Source organism: Salvelinus sp. IW2-2015, linkage group LG10, assembly GCF_002910315.2.
Source record: "Salvelinus sp. IW2-2015 linkage group LG10, ASM291031v2, whole genome shotgun sequence".
Lineage (NCBI taxonomy): Eukaryota > Metazoa > Chordata > Actinopteri > Salmoniformes > Salmonidae > Salvelinus > Salvelinus sp. IW2-2015.
The window spans coordinates 16,306,295-16,320,243 of NC_036850.1; the positions used below are offsets into that span (position 1 = coordinate 16,306,295).

The window sequence follows — 13,949 nt, forward strand, 5'->3', positions numbered from 1 at the left end:
CACACACACACACACACACACACACACACACACACACACACACACACACACACACACACACACACACACACACACACACACACACACACAGAGTCCTGCTGTAACTTGGATGATGTATTCCTTTATAGTAACGGAGGCGCCTGGACAGCTTCGAATGGAGGAATGTGAGTCAGTGTTTGCGGTGTGTTGGGTGATGGTTCAGGCCTTAGCCAAGCCAGGCGCAGCTCACTGGCATGATGTGTATATCTCTCCCTGGCTCTCCTGTAGCTAGATGCTCTCCTTCTTGCTTGTAGACATCTCTCTAACAGAAGGCAAAACCTATCATCTGATTGGATGAAACTACTGGAAAAAGTCGGAGCCCAGTAACATGCTGTCAATCATTCTGTTGTTGAAGAGTTATTTTGCTCCAGAATTATACCTTCAAAGGCATGATATGGATTCCTGATATGGAATCTATTGTCATATAATATCGCTAGATCCCACTGCTTGCAAATTACTGGGCTTGCTTTTTTCTCCCAAAATCGGGTCTGGTGTCAGTTAACATGGAAAAGCTCCATTGGGTACGTCTCAATGGTTTTGAGATATCCTGGATACATATCTTGGGGAAGCAAGACATTACTTTTTTATTGGTGATTCCTTTGGTGTGATAGTTCGCTTATTGGTTGACTTCGTGAAGGGGTTGTGTGTGTTTTTTTCATTTTTCATCTCTAGCCTTCTCAAGTTAATTGACTGTATTTACAAATAACTTTCCAGTGTTTTACACTCCATAATACCATGTGGTGATTTCCAATGAGACTTACCCCCACACCATGGGGTTACCAGTGTTTTATGCTAACGTGAGCTCTAGTGTTGTGTTTCCACAATAACTAGTCTTTAGTATGACACTAAAGACTTGTGGTGCGCATAATCAACCATCTTTGCATCTTTCAAAACTGTTGCTTTATGAGAAGGTGTTAAAGTTCACTGTTAGACATTGTTATGTACTGTAAGTACCAGCTGAAAAGTACCCAGGGCCTTGCCTCGGCGCCAAGTCAGAGCAGGTCCGCCGGAGCCATGGCCCAGTGAGACACGGGTACCGGCCCACGTAAATGGAAACACAAAAGAGCCTTCTGGGTAAAACACTGGGGTAAATCCTAATTGGAAAGGCACCAATAGTGTTGTACATAGTTGTACTGAGACAAATCTATGGGATGGCTCGCCATCTTGTGGTGGAACTGTGCATATCAAATTCTATTTAGTCAGGTGTCTTTGAAAGAAACAATGGAGTAAGCACAAACCAATCCAATAATAACTACCACACAAACTCACATGGTATGTTCTTTCATCCCAATATTGATAACTTCACATCCTTTGCTAAAGCCACACAATCACCAGCTTTCCTAATGACTGACTGTAGTGTTCTAGTCAGCCAGTAGAATAGTGTCACACTAATGAAGGAGGAGGCGACTTTTCTTTGATATCTAAGGCTCGCTCCTGTTGTCTTTCTCTTTATTCCTCAGTGTCCAAAGACAGTCGGTCAGTAGACCACCACCAGGAGGGGGGCGACCCAAACCTGCCCCCAAACCCAAGCCCCAGGTGCCCCAGTGCAAAGCCCTTTATGCCTATGATGCTCAGGACACAGATGAGCTCAGCTTCAATGCAGACGACGTCATCGACATCATCAAGGAAGGTAATACACAGGAGGCAGAAATCACATCATCGCACAAAGGGAAAATTATTGGATTTTGTTTGGTGGGGGGTGCATAAAACATTTGCACTTTAACGCTTTCACACTTTTAAAAAATGTAACACTTTGGACTTTAGTCCCATTGTAAGCAAAGTCTTCTTTCTTGATCAGATGCTTCTGGCTGGTGGACGGGGAGGCTACGGGCAAAGCAAGGCCTGTTCCCCAACAACTACGTCAGCAAGATCTAGGCGCTGCATGAATAACAGCTGACTGTCAATCACCAGGAGAGAAGTACACACCTCTACTGACTGAAGGGAGGAGATAGAGCTACCAAACAAAAGAGATTTTGTGAGAGAAGAGAGAAACCAACATTTTTTCCCACCACTCCTGTATTGTAGCCTTCTTCTGGATGTAACTTCCTGTTATTCTGGACAGACGAGTGTCAGGCTTGCAATGAAGTTCTATTTTTTATGAGGATCTGAGGGCAATACTTTATTGTCCAGGGGCAAATCGCTACACAATCCCTGTGAGCACTGAACAAATATTTATTGTATTTATATAGCTTTCTACATTCTCCCTCCCTATCTTTTTCACTTCGCTATGGTTATAAGGTGATATTGTGGATGCATATAAATTATATGCATGATATGTGGAACCAGGTTGTAATTACATTTTTCATATTTCTCATTTTGGAAATGAAAGGGTTTTAAAATGAATTCTGGGTTGTTTCCAAGAAGCCACTGTCTGTTTAAACAATTATCTGAAAGGGGATTTGTGCTGCTAAGCTGAATTTAGATGTATTGGCTATAAAAATATGTTGACAAGACATTTACATAAAATGGACATTTTAATAGTTCATTGCACTGTGATTTTATAACTTCAGCAATGCATTTCACCAGAAAAACAATGATCAAATGGGTTTGATAACCAAGTGCTCAAAACATTGCCAATTGTTATTGGTCAGCTAAACAAATGCAATCACTTGTGGGAAAAGGAAATGCAGTGTAACTTTCAATAGTTAAGTCTTCAGGAATCCCCTGCTCTTATTTCCAAAACGCGAGTGATATCCCTAGAACTCTTGGGCCACAGTGTACTGTACTCTGTGGTTTATAAGCACTTTATCAGTAGCTACAAGTATTAACTTGGACAGACTGGTCACTTCTGCCACAGCTAGTAATTCTTGTATATTTTGAAAGGTTGCCAAACTAGAGATGGGCCTAGTTACTGGAGGATAATTTGTTTACATAAGAGCTACAATTCTAGGTATACTGTATGTACATCTTGACATTTAGGAATTGTCAATACTGTGTTAAATTTCACTTAATTTAAATTGTATTTTCTACTCAATTCTGCTTTTATTACATTTTAGTGCACAGTATGGGTCATTAGACGAGTTTGTTCTTTCAGGTGAAAGCAAAGAATTCCATTGACCTCTTTCTTGCTGGTTTCCACAGCTTTCGCATTCTCCATTTATGAAAATCATTAAGGGCTGGTTTCAATCCATATCACGGAAGTAGCTTGGAAGAGCCGTGTTAAAAATATAATTTCCGATTGAAGCGTTTACCGTGAATGTAGTCTAATTGCGCTGCAGCAGATCTTCAGCACTATGGATTGAAGAGCCCTAATATATATATATTTTTTTACAGGCATAGTTGTGGTCCTGTATGGTGGAAAATACATTTGTGCATTATGGCAAATGAGTCTTAAAACATGTACTAATGTAGTTACTGTGCTTTTCATGTAATTAAAGACGTTAGTGATTTTTGCACGCTCAACCCGGCCTTTCTCATCCTGCCCTAGCTGGACAGGAAATACTACTTCCCCATAGCTTGATCCTAGATGTTTGTAGCTTTACCAGTTGGTCAATAAGCGTTGGCGAGACTACATGTTAACTGCAACATCCCAGGGCAGCTTGATGAAAGGTGCAGCTGTTTGTTCAGGAACACAGGGCTGTAAAACCCTACAGTATAGTCAATAAACTTTACCATAATTACTGTATTTCATTTAGAGGTAAAGTTACATGTCTTAATGAAATGGCTGGCCCATAACGTTATTGTAGCACAACTATTAGTTGTTTATGAAATGCATTATACTCCTGTTCACATTTGGAGTGTTAATACTTTGACTACAGGTGGCGTTTCACTCTGATACTCCATTAAGAATAAAATTTAAACTAGGCTGTGGCTTTGGATTTTAATGACTATTCAACATTGACTTACCAAATAATGGATACACAGCTATGTTTAAGCATACACTCAAAATGCATCTAGACAATATTTAAGATGGTTCAAAACTTTTATTTGTACAAATTTAAATATTTACATGTACTTAAAAGCAGCAGTCTAAAAAGGCTCTCACGATAGATTCTTAAAGACAAAAAACTAGTTAAAAAATAAAGTGCAGCAGATTAAGAATCAGTCCGTAATCACATGACATCAGGGTTTATGTTCTGGGAGCAGAGCAGCAGCCATGTCATTTACAACTGCAGACTTCAGCTGAGGGATGAGGCTGATCCTCATTAGCCTGCTGCTTGCATACTTATTCTTGACAGCCTGGAACACAAGTTAGTCAATGGTTATGGTTCTTTCCAAGATCTGGCATGTAATCATATTACCCAAATCCAATGGTTTAAGATTAAAATCACTAGAGCAAGGTCAAGCTATCAGACAACTTACCTGAAGCTTTGTTCGCCCTTCATTGACAGAGACAACATTTTTGGCAATGTGCTGCATGATTGGCTTGAGGTGGTTCTCATTATAGGTAGAGTAATGCTCCTGCGTTGGAGTCTGCACAAGAAGCATAACCAATAATAAAAAAATTGACCATATGTTGCTAGCACCAAATCAGTTTGAATGTAATCTATGATAATCTGAGTGGACACATCCCATAAACATCCCAATAATTGCCAGGAGAGCAGCTTACCCAGTTGAGCTCATCAAGCAGCAGCTGGGAGAGGCACAAGGCTGCAGCAGCAATCTCAGAAGGATGGTAGTGCACCATGTCATAGTCAAGGAGGGTCAGTTCCATGAGGTATTTGGCTAGTGTGTGCTTCTCAACATCAGCCTGAAAACACAACCACTGGTTAAGTCACTGCATGCAAGTAATAATGTAACCTTCTGGTAACCCGTCGGTTGTTGATTGCTTTTCCACCTCTAACAATTAAATAATTGCAGTTCATGTTGATAGGCAACTTTAAAAACTACACCAGTAAAGGAAAAACTATGAAAACATGCATGTCATTGAATAACCTACATTGCCAGCCTTCGAGGCTCTCCTGAGGAAGTGTAGGGGTAGAGGCCGTCCAAGCTCAAAGTTCAGACTCTGCAGAATCAGCTGTTCCATCTCCCGAATATGGGCCTTGGTGAATGCATTGTCTGTGATGTAAACGAAATCGCCAATCTCCGGGGAATACATCTCTTCATACTTGGATGCCAACAACATGGCAGTCACGCCAACCAGCTGGAGCTTCTTGCGGCCAATAGTTTGCACCTTGATAGAGAGGGGTTATAAAAAAGTGAACAAAGGGATATACAATTCAAAAAACTTTTTTTTTAACAAGGCTTACCTGAAGAAAGCGATCTAGGATGGCCACAGTCAAATAAAGAGTCTCCTGCAGTAGCTGGAACCTGGAATGCACCTGAATCAGCCAGTCAATCAGGAGAGCGCGCATGCGTCCATTGATCTCATAGCCATTCATGTACTTGGGCCGGACAGACTGCTGGGTCTGTTGAGAGAGGAAGACATCAAGATAGACAGTGAGACCAGTACAAAATATTTAACGAGTCAGCACCATGTTAGCCTAGAGAGAAAGCACAAGTTACCTCAAGGAGCTGCAAATATCCATAGATATCCTTTATATATTCAGAGCACAGTTGTGGCATGTCTGAATCCCCTTCGTCAATGTCTTCTACAGCAAGTAGAGCTACTGAGAACGCCTGACACAATTCCTCTTCTTTCATGGACACGTTAGCAGACTCTCCAGGCTGAGGAACTTGAGGCACTGGGGAACGTTGAGGCCGAACAGCTGCTGGCTGGTCTTTTTGGTTCACAGATTGTTTGGTTGAAGCCTTAGCAGCAACAGTCTTCTGTAGAGAGTATAGAGAGGCATGTTTGAGAACGATCTGGGTGAGTAACTAGTGAAATCATACAGACAATGGACCAAATATTACCGTGTAAGACAACATACCTTGGACAGCACCGCTTTGCTGGCATTAGGAAAGTTGGACAGCTCTCCAAACACAGCCCTTCTTACTCCAGCTACGTTTGCTTTTCCCATTAGTGCTGGGTTGTCTGCGTTCCTTAACTGTTTAAGACGAAATGACCCGTCAAACCAACCATGTGAACACAAATTATAACTAATAAGTTTCGCATCTCTTGCTAGCTAACACAGCAAAGAAATTGCCTACTAACGTCGTCAGTTAATGACAAAACGTTCAATTTAACCATGCCACATTACACTAGGTAACTTACCTAGCTAGATGTTCAGGCAGGTTAAATAACTCAATTTTTAGGCATTGTAGTTGCTTACCTACTAGATAACTTGGCTAGCTAAACAAAAAATAGCAAGCTGAAAGCAGACGACTACGCAAGCCGTATTACTTTCACAAGCGCAAGTAACGTTACCTGTGAGTAACATGCACACAAACAAATTAGCTAGTCCATATTGTAAAAACTCACCGCAGCACGAACTTCAAATGACGACATCTTCACACTTTGTTAAAAACACGGCAGTTAGACAGCCCGCTTTGAGTTCTGTTATTTGCTCGCTATCTCCACAGACACAAGGCCCAAGTAAACACGTCTCAACGAACAATTCCACAGTCATTCAAATACCGCTCTGTTGATTCTAATTGGATACCGCTTCATAGAATGCACCTCTTTCATTGGTTGCCAAAGAGAAACCACGAATGACGTCGCACAATCAGAACGGATCTAATTTCTTTTCCTCTTTTTTTCCAACAACAAATCAATACAGAAAGTACACGGGGGAACACAAGTATACATAAATAAGATACAAAGGACAATTGGGCGAGGGGGTACAATATCACATTACACAAGGACCTTAAGGGACATACATACACTTATAATTCTAACAGCTTTTTTGTTGGTAGAGTATTTAATTGTCTTAAAATATAGTACCATTTTTTTTTTGTAAGGTAAGACAATGTGGTGTTTTGTTTGTAAATGTATATTTGTGAATATGAAATTTGGCCAAAATAATAATTAAATGAATTACATAAAATTGTTTCAACTTATATCTATCTTAGGTAAAGAATCCAAGCAGTACATCTTTCCACAATAGTGTAAAATCTTCATAAATGTATATATTGCTGATAAATCCACTTGGCCAAAATAACATATATTTTATGAATTGACCAAAATGCTAATCTTGGCTACTCTTGGCTAAACACTACACTTGGTTTTCACTGATTGATGAGTAGTAATAAGTAAGGGGAATATTCATAAAATCTACATAGAATGCATAAAATAAGTTTTTTATTCTTGCTGCAGGCTCTTTGGATACATGGATGGATACTTCAGTTAATCTTTACTTAATGATTCACCATAAGGACTACAGATTATAAACAGTTTATACGCAGGAGCTGAATAGGCATTTTTATTACTGCTATATCCCATCTACAGTGCCTTCAAAAAGCATTCATACCCATTGACTTACTCCACATTTTGTTGTGTTACAGCCTGAATTCCAAATGGATTAAATAGAGAATTTTTTTCTCACCCTATCATCTAGAGAAAACATGTTTTCATATTTTTTTGCTAGTTTTTTGTACATGAAATACATAAACATCTAATTTACATAAGTATTCACACCCTGTCAATACATGTTACAATCACCTTTGGGAGCCTTTAAGGCAGCAATTATGGAGTCATTCTAGGTAAGTCTCTAAGAGCTTTGCACAACTGGATTGTACAATATTTGCCCATATTTTTTAAAGAAATTCTTCAAGCTTTGTCAAATTGGTTGTTGATCAATGATAGAAAACCATTTTTAAATCTTGCCATAGATTTTCAAGCAGAATTAAGTCAAAACTGTGACTTGGCCAATCAGGAACATGTACCGTCTAATTTGTAAGCAACTGTGTTTAAGGTTATTGTCCTGCTGAAAGGTGAATTAATCTCCCAGTGTCTGGTGGAAAGCAGACTGAACGGCGCTTTCCTGTAGGATTTTGCCAGTGCTTAGCTTCATACCGATTCTTTTTTATCCTGAAAAACTCCCCATTCCTTAACGATTACAAGCATACCCATAATATAATTCAGCCACCACTATGCTTGAAAATGTGGAGTGGTACTCAGTAATGTGTTGTATGTGAATATTTTTTATTCTGTACAGTCTTCCTTTTCACTCTGTCAATTAGGTTAGTATTGTGGAGTAACTACATTCTTGATCCATCCTGTTTTCTCCTATCACAGCCATTAAACCCTGTAACTTTTTTAGTCACCATAGGTTTCATGGTGAAATCCATGAGCGGTTTCCTTACTCTCCGGGAACTAAGTTAGGTAGGACGCCTGTATCTCTGTAGTGACTAGGTGTATTGATACACCATCCAAAGTGTAATTAATATCTTCACCATGCGCAATGGGATATTCAATGTCTGCTCTTTAAAAAAAATGTAATCTACCAATAGGTGCCCTTCTTAGCGAGGCATTGGAAAACCTCCCTGCTCTTTGTGTTTGAAATTCACTGCTTAAATGAGGGCCCTTACATATAATTGTATGTGTGGGGTACAGAGATGAGGTAGTCATTCAAAAATCATATTAAACACTATTATTGCACACGGAGTCCATACATCTTGTGACTTAAGCACATTTTCACTCCTGAACTTGAGGCTTGCCATAACAAAAAGGTTGAATACTTATTGACTCATGACATTTCAGCTTTTCATTTTTAATTAGTAAAAAAAAAAACGGAATTCCACTAACATTATGGGGTATTAAGTATAGGCCACTGACAAAAAAAAATCAAAATGTAATCAATTTTAAATTCAAGCTGGAACACAAAATTTGGAAAAAGTCTAGGGGTGTGAATACCAATGTTACCAATATTTTTTGTTGATAGTAGATCCCTCAACATGCAGTTGTGAAATATGGACCAACATGCATAGGTGAATGGTAAGACACAAATAAACAGACACAGGAAAGAGTTCTAACTTTATTAATATTATTTTAAAACTAATATAAATCCCATGGAATATCATCCTGGTGCCATTAAGTCTATGAATGCATGGATACCTGCCATAAGTACTGCATTCCAACACTCCATTCAAAATTATTACTTTTTTCCAAAACTCAGCAATCAGAGTGGAAATACATGGCCTCAGCGCACTCTCTTTACAACACTCCTGTCTGTTCTCTCCTGTGCAAGTATATGCAAGTTAGCAAGTCGAGAATAATATTAGTGTTATCTTTTCAATGGCAGCAAAGAGAGATTGCTGCTGCACAGCTACAGAGAGAGAGAGGGAGAGTGTGGGTAAGAACAATGATCTGGGTTGTAAGAATAATCAGCTACTTATTTATTATTCTGAGCTGAGCGCTGTGTATTTCCCTCTGAAAAAAGAAACGGGGATAAACCAATGCCATTCCCAGTTCCAAACAGATATCCCCAGGTTGCAGGCTCATGTGAAACTGGTTGCATCTGTGGGCCTGAGATCCCCTTATAGAACCCAGTTTTCCATCTGGGGCCTGTCTGAGGGAGAAATCCAAACANGTTTTCTGTGAAAAAGAAGGTGAGAATCTGTCTCACTTGTTCTTTGAATGTAAATTTGTGTCAGAATTTTGGAAAAACCTTGCAAAATACTTATTTACCATTATGAACACTGCCTATGTTTTTGACATGAAAGATATAATATGTTACCATTGCAATGATAACAAGACCACTGAAATTAGTGTTAATTTTTTATTCTTGTTGCCAAATACTTCATACACAAACAAAAATTCAAAAATTCTATACCAAAATTACATATTTCTATGATTGAATTTAACTATCTTATTAAAACATTATCCCTTGTGAACAACAACGAGAATAACATTTTCCTGAATCATTATAATGATATTTTTTCAGAGTGATTACAATTGCACTAGAATTGTTTTTTTATTTTTTATTTCACTGATATTTTTTGTATGTTTTATTATTTTATTGTTAATACCTGCGTTCTGTTTTGTATGCTGTAGAAATGTAAGTTGTTGATTTGTATTATGAATAAAAATAAAGAAAAATCTATGAGAACCCCCACCCGATTAGACAACGAACGAACACTCCTATCAAAGGGTTTCCACTAGTTACCACAGCTACAAGGTCACAATTGGCTATACAGTCAAAATTCATGAATACAAATGGTTAGGTTTAGGCATACGGTTAGCAGTGTGTTTAAAGTTAGGGTTAAGGTTATGTTTCAAATTAMATTTTAAGAAGATCAATTGTAGAAATAGGCGGGTTTTATGACTTTGTGGCTGGGGTAGCTAGCTAGTGACGACCCAATCAAAGAGAAATTGACACTACTCATCCAAAAACGACACTTTCCTTTTAAATTACAAAAAGCAATGCCATTTGAATGTCATTTGAAATGTCATTTGAAGAAAAGAGAGAAAATAGTTGCATCAATGTTTGCAACACACACCATACCATTTACACAACCTTAGGCCCCAGGTATCCTAGAGCGTTGGGTCAGCAACCGAAAGGTTGCTAGATYGAATCCCCGAGTTGACAAGGTAMAAATCTGTCGTTCTGCCCCTGAACAAGGCAGTAACCCACTGTTCCTAGGCCGTCATTGTAAATAAGAATTTGTTCTTAACTGCCTTGCCTAGTTAAATAAAGGAAAAATAAAAAGTGTCTGCAGCTTGGATTTATTGCTCAGCAGAGGCCACATCTCAATATTGCTGATAAATCCACTTGGCCAAAATAACATTCTATGAATTGACCAAATTGCTAATCTTGGCTATTCTAATTAAGAAACACTACACATGGTCTTCCCTGATTGACGAGTAGTAATAAGTAAGGGGAATATTCATAAAATCTACATAGAATGGATAAAATAYGTWTTTTTATTCTTGCTGCAGGCTCTTTGGATACATGGATGGATACTTCAGTTAATCTTTACTTGATTCGCCATAAGGCTTATAAACAGATTATAAACCGTTTATATGCCTTTTACTGTCATGGCACAAACAATTTTTTTGGGGGGGTGAGTTGAATAGGCATTTTTAGTACTGCTATATTACATCCACAGTACCTTCAGAAAGTATTCATACCGCTTGACTTATTCAACATTTTGTTGTGTTACAGCCTGATTTCCAAATAGATTAAATATGTTTTTCTCTCACCCATCTAGTGAAAACATGTTTTTATAATTTTTTGCTCGTTTACTGTAAACAAAATACATAAATATCTAATTTACAGAAGTATTCACACCCTATGAATACATGTTACAATCACCTTTGGTAGCCTTTAAGGCAGCAATTACAGTCTTTCTGGGTAAGTCTCACAACTGGATTGTTCAATATTTGCCCATGATTTTTTTCTAAATTCTTCAAGCTCTGTCAAATTGGTTGTTGACCAATGCTAGACAACCATTTTCAAATCTTTCCATAGATTTTCAAGCAGAATTAAGTCAAAACTGTGACTCGGTCACTCAGAAACATGTACTGTCTTCTTTGTAAGCAACTGTGTTTTAGGTTATTGTCCTGCTGAAAGGTGAATTAATCTCGGTGTCTGGTGGAAAGCAGACTGAACCAGGTTTTCCTCTAGGATTTTGCCTGTGCTTAGCTCCATTCCGTTTCTTTATTATCCTGAAAAACTCCCCAGTCCTTAATGATTACAAGCATACCCATAACATGATGCAGCCACCACTATTCTTGAAAATATGGAGAGTGGTATTCAGTAATGTTGTATTGGATTTTCCCCAAACATAACACTTTGTATTCAGGACTAGTAGTTCATTACTTTGTCACATMTTTTGCAGTATTAATTTAGTGCCTTGTTGCAAACAGGATGCATGTTTTGGAATATTTTTATTCTGTACAGACTTCTTTTCACTCAGTCAACTTCCCTGGTCTTTGTGGTTGAAATTCACTGCTCAACTAAGGGACCTTACAGATAATTGTATRTGTGGAGTACAGAGATGAKGTAGTCATTCAAAAATCATATTAACACTAGAATTGCACACAGAGTCCATGCAACTTATGTGACTTAAGCACATTTTTACTCATGGAATTTAGGCTTTCCATAACAAAAGAGTTGAATACTTATTGACTCAAGACACTTCAGCTTTTCATTTTTAATTCATTAGTAAAAAAAATGTAAAACTTAATTCATTCCACTTTAACATTATGGGGTATTGTGTGGAGGCCAATGACAAGCAAATCTAAATGTAATACATTTTAAATTCAAGCTTTAACACATTTGGAAAAAGTCTAGGGGTGTGAATACCAAGTGTTAACAATATTTTTGTCAGTAGATCCCTCTGAATGTGCAGTTGTGAAATATGGACTAACATGCATAGGTGAACGGTAAGGCACAAATAAACAGACACAGGAAAGAGTTCTAACTTTATTAATATTATTTTAAAACTAATATAAATCCCATGGAATATCATCCCGGTGCCATTAAGTCTATGAATGCATGGATACCTGCCATAAGTACTGCATTCCAACACTCCATTCAAAATTATTWATTTTTTCCAAAACTCAGCAATCAGAGTGGAAATACATGGCCTCAGCGCACTCTCTTTACAACACTCCTGTCTGTTCTCTCCTGTGCAAGTATATGCAAGTTAGCAAGTCGAGAATAATATTAGTGTTATCTTTTCAATGGCAGCAGAGAGAAATTGCTGCTGCACAGCTACAGAGACAGAGAGACAGAGAGAGAAAGTGTGGGTAAGAACAATGATCTGGGACGTAAGAATAATCAGCTACTTATTTATTATTCTGAGCTGAGCGCTGTGTATTTCCCTCTGAAAAAAGAAACGGAGGATAAACGAAAAGCAAGGAAAAACCAACGCCATTCCCAGTTTCCAAACAACAGATATCCCCAGGTTGTAGGCTCATGTGAAACTGGTTGCATCTGTGGGCCTGAGATCCCCTTATAGAACCCAGTTTTCCATCTGGGGCCTGTCTGAGGGAGAAATCCAAACAGAACACAGACTGTATCCTCAGCAGACCTCAACAATCATTCCATTGAAAAAGAACAGTCAAGAACAGATGTGACATTCATTTTCTTTTTCCTTAAAATACATTAGATGACGTGTGAATGGTGTTTAGTCAAATCAAGGTGGTGCAGGAGAGGTGTAAGACACGCATGTGCATTTTCTGGGAGGTGAGGTGAAGTTTGAGTTTATTCCCACTCTAGAAATACTGGGTGAACAYRAATACAGCAGCTGATCAGTTTAACATGATWTTTTCCTAATTAAGGAATGTCTTGATTTACCTTCTTAGAAAYRAAACGTCTTCCACTAGCAAACCACATTGTCTAAACATRAACTAATCAATACAATGATYGGTAAAATGAGTCCTGCAATGTTTTTAAATGGAGGTTRACRTTCTACTYYAGTAAAGCAAGGCATTAGGTATATAGAAATGCTTCTTTACTWGAGCAGCTATCCTCACCTGCAAGTTGTTAGGCYATGAGAAGCCCACAATAYATGTGCAAAGAAATGCATTGCGAGGAGCCATGCAAAAAATAAAACAAATAAAAATAAAATATGACACGAGGAAACAATCAAAAGCTACATAAAAGCTTTATAAATACAATAACATTTTAAATCCTTAATGGAGATGTCAATTCTAGCAGTATTGTACTGTGTGATAGCTGGCACTCTAGGCTCAAYGCTTTTTTAGCCTGATGTTTTTATTTTCTCATAGTGGATCTGCGCAGGTAATTCATGCCCTCTTTGGTTGACTGCAGTTCTGAAGAAAAATTCAAACAAAACAACAAATAAAGAAAATTCCAACAAAGAGTTGTTAGAAAAACAGCATCAACTCTCAACGGCAGACAACTGCGCCTCGATRTCCACTCTGCAGATGGGGCACTTCTTATTGGTGAGGAGCCATTGGTCYACACACAGTTGATGGAAGAGATGCATACAAGGTAGGCGTCTGTGGAAGAGAGAATATATTGTTAGACATAGACTTTGAATTCCATCTTCATAATGAAAAAATCATGTGAAGTTGGAATGAAATGACAATGAATAAAATGTTTAATTTGGTTTGCTGAAAGGAAAATTATCATTCATACATTACAGTTCTTACATTATTACACCAACAGAGGGCA

At 38.2% G+C, this 13,949-nt stretch overlaps 2 protein-coding genes and 1 long non-coding RNA gene across 8 annotated transcripts in view; 1 reads left to right on the forward strand and 2 right to left on the reverse strand.

Annotated features, from left to right (window-relative positions):
- The first annotated feature begins 60 nt into the window (after positions 1-60).
- Positions 61-3,844, forward strand: LOC139022518 (uncharacterized). Of its 2 annotated transcripts, XR_011480498.1 has the most exons (3): positions 61-164; positions 1,500-1,669; positions 1,838-3,844. It is a non-coding gene; the product is annotated as an uncharacterized lncRNA (long non-coding RNA). The 2 variants fall into 2 exon arrangements; XR_011480497.1 differs by lacking the exon at positions 61-164 and having other exon boundaries at positions 171-1,669.
- A 98-nt stretch (positions 3,845-3,942) lies between these two features.
- On the reverse strand, positions 3,943-6,501 carry LOC111969379 (G2/mitotic-specific cyclin-B2). Its single transcript, XM_023995470.3, has 8 exons — positions 6,344-6,501; positions 5,853-5,969; positions 5,488-5,751; positions 5,232-5,390; positions 4,919-5,155; positions 4,589-4,729; positions 4,342-4,452; positions 3,943-4,218 (listed from the first exon to the last, which is right to left on the reverse strand). Exons 1-8 carry the CDS (start codon positions 6,368-6,370, stop codon positions 4,102-4,104), a joined length of 1,173 nt encoding a protein of 390 aa, XP_023851238.1. The 5' UTR covers positions 6,371-6,501; the 3' UTR covers positions 3,943-4,101.
- Positions 6,502-12,217: 5,716 nt separating this feature from the next.
- The window catches only part of LOC111969381 (E3 ubiquitin-protein ligase Arkadia), a 43,269-nt gene continuing 41,537 nt past the window's right edge, over positions 12,218-13,949 (reverse strand). For all 5 annotated transcript variants that reach the window (XM_023995474.1, XM_023995477.1, XM_023995475.1 and 2 more), the window contains one exon: positions 12,218-13,774. In XM_023995474.1, the coding sequence (XP_023851242.1) occupies positions 13,654-13,774 (121 nt within the window). In that variant the 3' untranslated portion in view covers positions 12,218-13,653. The remainder of the gene's footprint in view (positions 13,775-13,949) is intronic.

What these genes read in the sequence shown, in the direction of transcription:
- LOC111969379 (XM_023995470.3), bottom strand. Translation starts at nt 6,370, where the DNA reads ATGTCGTCATTTGAAGTTCGTGCTGCG. An exon ending in GAGCCTCGAAGGCTGGCAAT is followed by an intron (nt 4,730 to 4,918) that starts GTAGGTTATTCA and finishes TTGTGTTTTCAG; the next exon opens with GCTGATGTTGAGAAGCACAC. An exon ending in TGCTTGATGAGCTCAACTGG is followed by an intron (nt 4,453 to 4,588) that starts GTAAGCTGCTCT and finishes CTTCTTGTGCAG; the next exon opens with ACTCCAACGCAGGAGCATTA.